The sequence below is a fragment of the Cebus imitator genome, unplaced genomic scaffold (assembly GCF_001604975.1).
Source record: "Cebus imitator isolate Cc_AM_T3 unplaced genomic scaffold, Cebus_imitator-1.0 Scaffold417, whole genome shotgun sequence".
Taxonomy (NCBI): Eukaryota; Metazoa; Chordata; class Mammalia; order Primates; family Cebidae; genus Cebus; species Cebus imitator.
In genome coordinates this window covers 1,231,909-1,241,903 of record NW_016107732.1, presented here as the reverse complement: position 1 = coordinate 1,241,903, position 9,995 = coordinate 1,231,909, and the positions used below count along the sequence as shown (strand labels likewise).

General features: G+C 45.4%; 1 protein-coding gene across 3 annotated transcripts; it reads left to right on the top strand.

The window, feature by feature from the left end:
• Positions 1-1,560: 1,560 nt before the first annotated feature.
• Positions 1,561-7,957, top strand: ZNF256 (zinc finger protein 256). Of its 3 annotated transcripts, none has more exons than XM_017509554.2 (3): positions 1,561-1,824; positions 4,616-4,742; positions 6,031-7,957. In XM_017509554.2, the coding sequence occupies exons 1-3, from the start codon at positions 1,792-1,794 to the stop codon at positions 7,749-7,751; spliced, it is 1,881 nt and encodes a 626-aa protein (XP_017365043.1). In that variant the 5' UTR covers positions 1,561-1,791; the 3' UTR covers positions 7,752-7,957. The 3 variants fall into 3 exon arrangements, with proteins under 3 accessions (XP_017365043.1, XP_017365044.1, XP_037587635.1); XM_037731707.1 differs by lacking the exon at positions 1,561-1,824 and adding an exon at positions 2,350-2,448; XM_017509555.2 differs by lacking the exon at positions 4,616-4,742.
• The last annotated feature ends 2,038 nt before the right edge of the window (positions 7,958-9,995 follow it).

Sequence of the window (9,995 nt, the reverse complement as noted above, 5' to 3'; positions counted from 1 at the left end):
AAAAAAAAAAAAAAAAAAAAAAATGAAAAGAAAAGAAAATCACTGCATAGCCTTTTCAAAATGGCCTCTTTGCTTATTAGTACACATTGAAATTTCCTCCATGTCTCTGATGGATATTTTTCTACTTTTATGATAACACATAAATAATAGAAAATAACATTTTCTTTTATATTAGGGAAACAAACACATACTGATTTGAGATTTGCTGGGGTTTTTCCTCCAGTCACAGCTCAAAAATCCTGCATATTTAGCAGATTTAGAAAGGATCTCTGTTAATTGTGTGAAAGTTGATCATACAAATTGCGTCCTTCTTCTTATACCCACCTAAAACAGAGTTGAAAGAGCTGTGGACACTGGGTGCGGTGGCTCACGCCTGTAATCACAGCACTTTAGGAGGCCAAGGTGGTTGGATTATGAGGTCAGGAGATCAAGACCATCCTGGCCAACATGGAGAAACCCTGTCTCTGCTAAAAATACAAAAATTAGCCAGGTGTGGTGACACACACCTGTAGTACCAGCCACTCAGGAGGTTGAGGCAGGAAAATCACTTGAACCCGGGAGGCAGAGGTTGTGGTGAGCCGAGATCACGCCACTGCACACTCCAGCCTGGGCCACAGAGGGAGACTCCGTCAAAAAAAAAAAAAATTATATATATATATACTCCCTCCATTTGGGATTCAGAGCACCCTTTGTTCCATCTGTGAATGCTGTAGTATCGTGCCTTTTCAAAATAGCATTCCTTTTGTTGTTCTCTTTCTGAGCTTGATGTCAGATTACTAAAAAGAAGTGAATATAAAGAAATGAGGCCGGGCGTAGTGGCTCACACCTGTAATCCAAGCACTTTGGAGGCCAAGGCGGGCGGATCACCTGAGGTCGGGAGTTCAAGACCAGCCTGACCAACATGGTGAAACCCCGTCTTAAAAAAGAAAAAAAGAAAAAGAAATGGAGGAAGTAAGATTAAATGGATACAAGTGTTGCTTAGTAAATTGGACATAATATTTGACTATACAGGCAGGAGAGTTATTTTCTATGGGACCCAGAAACAGGGATCTACTTCTGTGCCGCTGCTACGGGTTGCCTCCGCATCCCACCTTCTTCTTCTTCGTCATGAACCTGTGTGGAGTATTTTTTTCTTGTCCGTAACCAAACATACAGAGACAGAAAACTCCAGTGCTTGAGTGCATGCGTTTGAATTGCAACATAATCATTTTTATTTGCTTTCTCGACCAGTGGATATATTTTGTGACTGAATGACTGTAAGGATGTGCATTTGGAGCAACGGCCTCTGGGAACTCGCGAAAACAAGTAAATACAGACAGCAATCGGAAGAAGCCTGGGTACGGCTCCTTTAAGAAAGAGCAAACCCCCGCCTCCGCTCGGAACCAGGAGTTGCAATTTCCCAGCGCCCCCAGCAGCGGTTTGGCCTTCACTTCCGGAAGGAGGCGGCGGCGACCTCACTCTCTCGCCGTGCGCCTGCGGGAGCTACAACATTTCCCAGAATGACCTGCGTTGGGCGACGGCGACCTCCAGCCAATGAGGCCTCAGAACGGTGGCGTTTCCGTAAGCGCAAGCGCAGTCGCGCCGGGATTTCGGTGGTCGTCGTCGTCGTGGCGGTTGTTTTGGCGTTTGTCCGGATTGCTAGCGCCGGAGCGCTGGGTCAGCATCATTGGTGACTGAGAAGGCGCGAGAGGAGTCTTTCCCGCTGCACTGAGGCGAGGCGTCGCTCGGGTTGCCCCGGCTCAGCCCAGAATAGAGAGCCAATCTCTGGCCCCGCTCGGCCCGTAGAGTCCGATGGCCGCTGCCGCGCTGACGGCCCCGGCCCTGGTGAGTGCTGCGTCCTCCGGGCCTTCCCCGCCCTCCCCATCCGAGTCCTAACACCCCGAGGACACCTGCTCGCGGCCCTGCAGCCCAGGACAGAACAGGGCGACTTGCCAGAGGTGCTCCCGTTTCCAACACCTGGAGTGCTAGGGAAGGCAGAGCGCGACGGGCAAGGAGCGGCGGACGGAGGCGCCACCGAGCGCTGGGGCACAGAGGTGGTGCAGCCAGTACGAGGGCGCTCAGCTCCAAGGCCAGGCATGGGGCTACAGGGAGGCCTGAACCCATGTAACGCCGCCATAGACGACTTTCTCTGAGGCCTGGCTTTTTCCACGGCTCCCTTGGCTGTAGAGGGGGTTATGAAAACTACGCCAAGAAGGGCAGGGTTTCCCGGTCTCTCACTGGCCTTAACTTTCCCCACAGGTTCTCTGGGTTGTGGTGGTCCGGGACTCTCAAGTGGCATTCTCCCAGCCCTCAGTTCTGAAGACCGTGGGTGAACCCCAAGCCCGGGGTCCTGTGTCCATGTTAGCATGTATATAGAGTTGTTCCAATCTCTGGCAGCCAGCATGAACAGGTGTGGAAGATTGTTCCAGAAAGGTACAAGATGTGCAAATGTTTAGGTGTAATACGGAGGTGGGAACGATTGTGAAGCCACAAGTCTCCTTGCTTTCTGGTGGGTGCAAAGAAAAGGAGGATAGGCGTCATCCCTGCAGTGGCTGCTTGAGAAGTGTGTGTTTTCAGGAGGTAATCAGAAAAAAGGTGATTTACCAAGGTCCTCACAGGCTTCATCTATGTACACAGTGGGGCACAAACTGTGGGATTGATGGAGGAAGAAAGTAAGTCCGGGTGGACTAGCCCAGGTGAGGGTTACTAGCCCAGGATCGTGGTCAAGGAGATGTGGTTAGATTCTGGATGCATGGTTTCAAAAGGGACAACTAAATTATGTAATGTAGGTGGCCAGGGAGTGAAACAGGATTCAGAGAAGACCCCAGGGTTGTTGGTATTAGCAGCTGAAGGGAAAGACGTTTCATCAACTAAGATGATGAACACATTGGCAATAGGAGTAATATTCACTGGGGATATCAGGTTTATTTGGGCCATGCTAAGAGTCAGATCTTTCAGACCCTCCTAAATGGAGGTGTTAAGTGGGCAGATGAACACACAGGTCTTGAAATCGAGGGAGTGGTTCAGAACATAGAAGTCTTGAAATCGAGGGAGTGGTTCAAGATGTGGCTGTTGTGTGCCCCAAGTTGAGTGAGCTGTGGGTCACAGTTAGGTTGAGCCAGTCCCAGGCTTTGGTTGTAAAACTGTTAGTGGGCCAAGACAGGGAGGATGATGATGGAGTAAGTGGTCATGAAGGCAGGGTATGTAAAAGACAGTGTAGTTTGGCAGGGGCCAGGGCTCCCAAGTGAAGAATGGATATGAGATGAACGCAAATGCATAGGACACTCAGGCTAGAAATCATGCTTATTTGCTACTTTGCGGGTATCCAGAATTTTGTGATAACTTGATGGGGCCTGGGTGTTTCATTCAGGCTGGAAGATTAAGTTAGTGTCATATGGTCATTTGTGAGAGTCATTGTGTATGAGATGGGCAACCAGTGAGGCTGGAATTTAAATGAGCTTTACGTGGATATATGACTGCCAAGGGGATGGTAAGTGCAGCACAGAAGTGGAATAGGACCCTGGTTATCTGTGATTCACCTGTGGTTCTCTGTGACTAAATCTGAGGCAAGGAACCTGGCAGGGAGGCCTTCAAAGAAGTTTTTGAGGCTGTTTCCACTAGTGCAAGCCATGGGAAGTCTGGGATATCGGATCCTCTTTAAATCCACACTCTGGAAGCTGCCTACCAGGTTGTGGTGTAAGGCCAGAAATTAAGGCCCAGTGTGATATGTCACCTTGACATCTGATAAAAACACTACAGCCTCAGATGGCCTGAGAGCAAATTCCCTGTCCCACTTTGCTCCCAAGAATAAGCTCTCTCAGCCAAATGAACCCTTCTTATTCAGGGAACCAGAATAGTTCCTGCTTATTACTTTGTAGCAGGTTTCAGTACCCTACCAATTTTTTGAGTAATTCAAACAAGCTAGTCCCCTCCTCTGGGGACCAGGGTAGCTTCTCCATCTTGATGCTACAAAGCTTACATTCCACAGCACCTGATTGTTCACTCTTTTCTGGAGTACTACTTCTATATGGCCCTGTGTGGAGTGTGGTATTCTTTCACAAGCTATGAGTATTTGTCTTTAATTAATAAACTGTTGATCTCATTTGTCTAGTGTCAAGTGTCTCGTGTTTGGCTGTTGGTTATCCACTGTAACCATTAGGTTATCCACTCTTTCATCCAGGTAGCATGTGTGGAGGCCAGGCTTTAGCCTGTAGTATGGGACAGTGAGGTAGTGGTGATCGTGGTCATGTGGCTGTGGGATCTGGAGACCTGAGGTATGTGCAGTGTAACGAATGATATGCACTTGGAGAGGGAGTATGCCTGATGGCCCCACTGCCCCGGTTGAGACCTACATAATCTTGGTCATACCAGAGGAATGCTTGTCAGGGAGGGGTAGTTGCCCTTATGCCATGCCCACAGCTTAGATACATGTATTTTTTTGCCTGCCTCTTGTTACTGGTGGCTGCAACCAGTGACCAAGAGGCCGATAAGGAGACAACAGCACCAGTGGACTGCTTTCTCCACTGAGTTGGGGAGCTTCAAAAGAAGATGAGCATTGGGTAAATGTGTGAGGGGATGAATTATGGATCCTGAGAGAAGGAACCATTTGTGGTTTCATCTGTCCCCATCCTGGCAGGGTATTGTGACCTTTGAGGACGTTGCTGTGTACTTCTCCTGGAAGGAATGGAGTCTCCTTGATGAGGCTCAGAAATGCCTGTACCACGATGTGATGCTGGAGAACTTGACACTTACAACCTCCCTGGGTAAGGTCCTCACACCCACTTCTGTACCCAGAGCTAGTCTCTGCTCTTACCCTTTCCTCGGGGACAGATATATCCTCACGAGAGGACTATGGACACAGCTTTCTGTTCCTGGGTAGGTGCTGTAGTTGGTAGGGCTAAGGTTGTATGTTTACCTTTTCTCCTTGAGCAGGCAACACCTGCTTCCCTTTCATGTGGAAGGATTCAGAGTTAGGCTTCTTATAGTTGGCCTTATGGATCTCACCTTGTTTGCCTCTCCCTGGCCAGGTGACTTTGTCCAGATCTTAGGTTCCTGGAGGCCCAGGTTCTATTTCCTTCCTCTAGCTAACACTTCCTCATGCCTGCCTCTGCCAGGAATTAATGCCTCTGCCAGGAATCACTGACATTGTCACTACTTATGTGGACTATGAGTGCCTCTTGCAAAATCCTTCTCTGAATTTATCTTTTGTTATTTTTTCCTGTGGGCTATCGTGTAGAGTCTTTCTGGGCTGGTCTTGGGTGCTTGCATATTTCAGGTTCCATGTTCTTGATCATAGGGGTCAGGTGGACAGGCCCTGTGGTTCCAAGGATGGCTATGATATCCCCCACAGCAAGATGGACTCAAAGGGAGCCTGGCCCTGAGCCTGACCTAAAGGAGAACATTATATCAGGGTTATGTTCAAATCATACCAGAAACATACTCTGTTTGTCTAATGTTTTGGTGCTAATGACATTTGGGGCCAAACCTCATTACTGCCTTTTCATCCCCTTTCTTGACACTTTGCCTGCTTGTCAGCTCTATACCTTGTTACTACTTCTCTTACTTCCAGCCTGGGGTTAATCCTCACATCTCTGGACTCCATGTCTCACCCATTTTTCTCACTGCTTTATCTGCAGTGCTCTCCAGTATTGGCCTCTACTTACTGTGTTATGAGGTGTCCACATATGTCAGCTACTATTTTGTTGGCACATTTTCTTGGGCCTGGATACATACTTGTATACAAGGCACGTGTTAGCAGGGGAGCAGATCTCACTGAAAATTGTCCTAGAGGAATGAGTTGTACATCCTGTCTCTTCTCCATGTTTCTCATCCCATAGTTGTGTTTTCTAACTCATTAGGCCTCCCCAATTCTGTGATCTTTAGAGGCCCAATTTTGCTAGGCAGCCCCATCTTCAACTTGAACCCAACACCTTGGTCCTGAAAACAACCCCATTGACTCAGTTCCTGGGTTTGTTGAATGCACATTGTCTATGGGCTACCCCCTCTCCATTAAAATCAGCATGCTCTTCACCAACCTTTCCTTTCTTTCAGGTGGTTGTGGAACAGAGGATGAGGAGGCACCTTATCAGCAGAGCACTTCTCCACAGCAGGTGTCACAGGTTAGGATTCCTAAGGCCCTTCCTTCTCCCCAGAAGACCAACTCCTGTGAGATATGTGGCCCAGTCTTGAGAGAGATTTTGCACTTGGTTGAGTACCAGGGAACACCCCATGGTCAGAAACTGTACACAGATGGGACATGCAGGAAACAATTACAATTTACTGCATACCTTCATCAGCACCAGAAGGAGCATGTTGGACAGAAACACTTCAGAAGCAATGTGGGCAGAGAGATGTTTTTGAACAGCTACACATTTCAAGTATCTGGGAAGCCATTCACTTGCAAGGAAGTTGGGAAGGATTTCCTGGCGAGATCAAGATTTCTGCAGCAACAGGCTACTCACACCAGAAAGAAGTCAAACAGAACCAACAGTGCAGTGGCTTTTCACAGTGTGAAAAATCATAACAACTGGGGAGAACGTATGAAAGCTTTCAGCTACAAACACGTACTTATTCAGCACCAGGGAGACCTCAGTAGGGAAAGATGTTACATGTGCAGTGAATGTGGGAAATCTTTTAGCACAAGCTGTAGCCTCAGTGATCATTTGAGAGTTCACACAGAAAACCCTTATACATGTGAGGAATGTGGGAAATCCTATAGGCAAAGCTCTAGCCTTATTACACACCGAAGAGTTCACACTGGAGTAAGACCTCATCAATGTGATGAATGTGGAAAATTATTTAGAAGGAAGTATGACCTTATTATACATCAGAGAGTTCATACTGGAGAAAGGCCTTACAAGTGCAGTGAATGTGGGAAATCCTTTAGCCATAGCTCTAGCCTCATTACACACCAGAGAATTCATACTGGAATGAGGCCTTATGAGTGCAGTGAGTGTGGGAAATCCTTTATCCATAGTTCTAGCCTTATTACTCACCAGAGAGTTCACACTGGTACAAGGCCTTATATGTGCAGCGAATGTGGGAAATCCTTTAGCCAAAGCTGTCATCTCATTAAACACCGGAGACTTCACATTGGAGAAGGGCCTTATGAGTGTAGTGAATGTGGGAAATTGTTTACTTACAGATCTCGTTTCTTCCAACACCAGAGAGTTCATGCTGGTGTAAGAGCTCATGAATGTCATGAATGTGGAAAATTATTTAGCAGGAAATTTGACCTCATTGTTCATCAGAGAGTTCACACAGGTGAAAGGCCATATGAGTGCAGTGAATGTGGAAAATCCTTTACCTGTAAATCCTATCTCATTGCACATTGGAAAGTTCATACTGGGTCAAGGCCTTATGAATGTGGGGAATGTGGGAAATCATTTACCCATAGCTCTACACTCCTTCAACACCAGAGAGTTCACACTGGAGAAAGGCCTTATGAGTGCAAGGAATGTGGGAAATTTTTTAGCCAGAGCTCCAGCCTCATTAGACATAGGAGAAATCACACCGGAGAAAAGCCTTATGAGTGCAGTGAGTGTCAGAAATCCTTTAGTAACCGCTCTAGCCTTGTTAAACACCAAAGAATTCACACTGGAGAAAGGCCTTATGAATGCAGTGAATGTGGAAAATCCTTTAGCCAGAGCTCTAACCTCAGTAATCACCAGCGAGTTCACAGTGGGGAAAGGCCTTATGAGTGTAGTGACTGTGGAAAATCTTTTACCTTCAACTCCAATCTCCTAAAACACCAGAATGTTCACAAGGGATAAAGGTTAGGTAACACACAGAGGGCTATTAGGGACAGAGAAGCGTCCCTGCAAAATTCGTAGAGAAAGATTAAATAAATAAATGTATGAATTTTCAGTAACCATGCTTTATATTTAGTATATGTTCTCTGAATTTTGTTTTATACAAATACATTTATATGTGTACTTTGTCTCTCTTATATGCACACATAAAAATAAATGGTTTCTTTAACATTTCTTTCTTTTCTTTTTTTTAACTTGCTCCCCCTCCTTTATTTTTTTTTTAACAAACTCTCGTTCTGTTGCCAAGCTGGAGTGCAGTGGCGCGATCTTGGCTCACTGCAACCTCCGCCTCCTGGTTTCAGGTGATTCTCCTGCTTCAGCCTCCCAAATAGCTGGGATTACAGGTACGCACTGCCATGCCTGGCCAATTTTTTGTGTTTGTAGTGGAGACAGGGTTTCACTATGTTGGCCAGGCTGGTCTTGAACTACTCACCTCATGGTCTGCCCGCCTCAGTCTCCCAAAGTGCTGGGATTACAGATGTGAGCCTCCACGCTGGACCATTTCTTTGTTTTTAAATGGACAAATTGTAATTGTACATGTCCGTGGAGTAATAGCGATGTTTTGATACCTATAATGTAGAGTGATCAGGGTAATTAGTATATCTATCATCTCAAACATTCGCCATTCCTTTATGTTGGGAACATTCAATCTCAATTTCTATGTATTATTAACTTTAGTTCTGTAGTGGTATAGAACACTAGAATTTATTTCTCTGTCTAGTTGTAATTTTATATCCTTTAACAAACCTTTATCCCTGCCTACCCACTACCCTTTTCACCCTCCAGTATCCTCTGTTCTACCTTTTACTTCTAAGAGAGAAACTTTTTTTTTTTTTTTTTTTTTTTTTTTTTTTTGTTTTTTTTTTTTTTTTTTTTTTTTTTTTTTTTTTTTTTTTTGAGACTGAGTCTTGCCCTGTCTCTCAGGTTAACTTTTATTTTTTCAGTGCTTCCACATATGAGTGAGAATGTGCATGTTTCTGTTCCTGGCTTATTTCACTTAACTAATGTCCTCCATTTCCATCCGTGTTGCCTCAGGTGACAGGATTTCATTCTGTTCTTTGAATAGTGTTCCCTTGTGTGTATAAATCACATTTTCTTTAACCATTTATATATTGTTGGACATCTAGGTTGATTCCATATTTTAGCTGTTGTAGATAGTGAGTAAAGGGTTGTAGATGTCTCTCCAATGTGATGATTTTCTTTCCTTTGGATAAATTCTCGGTAGTGGGATTGCTGGATGATGTGGTAGTTCTATTTATAGCTTTTTGTTTGTTTCATTTTGTTTTTTGAGATGGAGTCTTGCTCTGTCACCCATGCTGGAATACAGTGGTGTGATCTCAGCTCACTGCAATCTTCGCCTCCTGGATTCAAGCGATTCTCCTGCCTCAGCCTCTTGAGTAGCTGGGATTACAGGCGCACACCTGTATTTTTGTATTTTTTGTATTTTTGTATTCTTAGTAGAGACAGCGTTTCACCATGTTGGTCAGGCTGGTCTCGAACTCCTGACCTTGTGGTCCACCCATCACAGCCTCCCAAAGTCCTGGGATTACAGGCATGAGCCACTGTGTCCAGCTCATGACACAGGACCTCAATACTGTTCTCTATATTAGCTTTATTAGTTTGCATTTGCACCAACAGTGTATGAGTTCCCTTTTCTCTGCATCGTTGCCAGCATCTGTTTTTGTCTTTTTGATGATATCTATCCTAAACAGGGAGAAGTGATACCTCATTGCAATTTTGATTTGCATTTCCCAGATCATTAGTGATGAGTGTGTTTTATATATTTTTTTATTTTTTTTAATATATTTTGGAGACTGGATCTTGCTATGTTGCCCAGGCTGGAATGCAGTGGCTCTTCACAGGTGCAGTCCCACTACTGATCAGCATGTGAGTTTTGACCTGCTTCATTTCCGACCTGGGCAGGTTCACCCCTCAGGCAACCTGGTGGTCCCCCGCTCCTGGGAGGTCACCATATTCATGCCGAACTTAGTGCAGACACCTGATTGGCATAGTGCACTACAGCCCAGCACTCCAGGGCTCAAGCAATCCTCCCACCTCGACTTCCCAAGTATCTGGGACTACAGGCACGTGCCAGCACGCCTGGCTTTGGCTATCTTTATGTTGTCTTTTGAAAAACGCCTGTTCAGGTCATTTGACATTTTTAAATTGGATTTTTTTTTTTTTTTTTTTTTTTTTTTTTTTTTT

Excerpts from the sequence above, each read along its gene's own strand:
- ZNF256 (XM_017509554.2), top strand. The coding sequence starts at position 1,792 with ATGGCCGCTGCCGCGCTGACGGCCCCGGCCCTG. Across the intron at positions 1,825-4,615 it reads CGCTGACGGCCCCGGCCCTG|GGTATTGTGACCTTTGAGGA; the intron begins GTGAGTGCTGCG and ends CCATCCTGGCAG. Across the intron at positions 4,743-6,030 it reads GACACTTACAACCTCCCTGG|GTGGTTGTGGAACAGAGGAT; the intron begins GTAAGGTCCTCA and ends CCTTTCTTTCAG.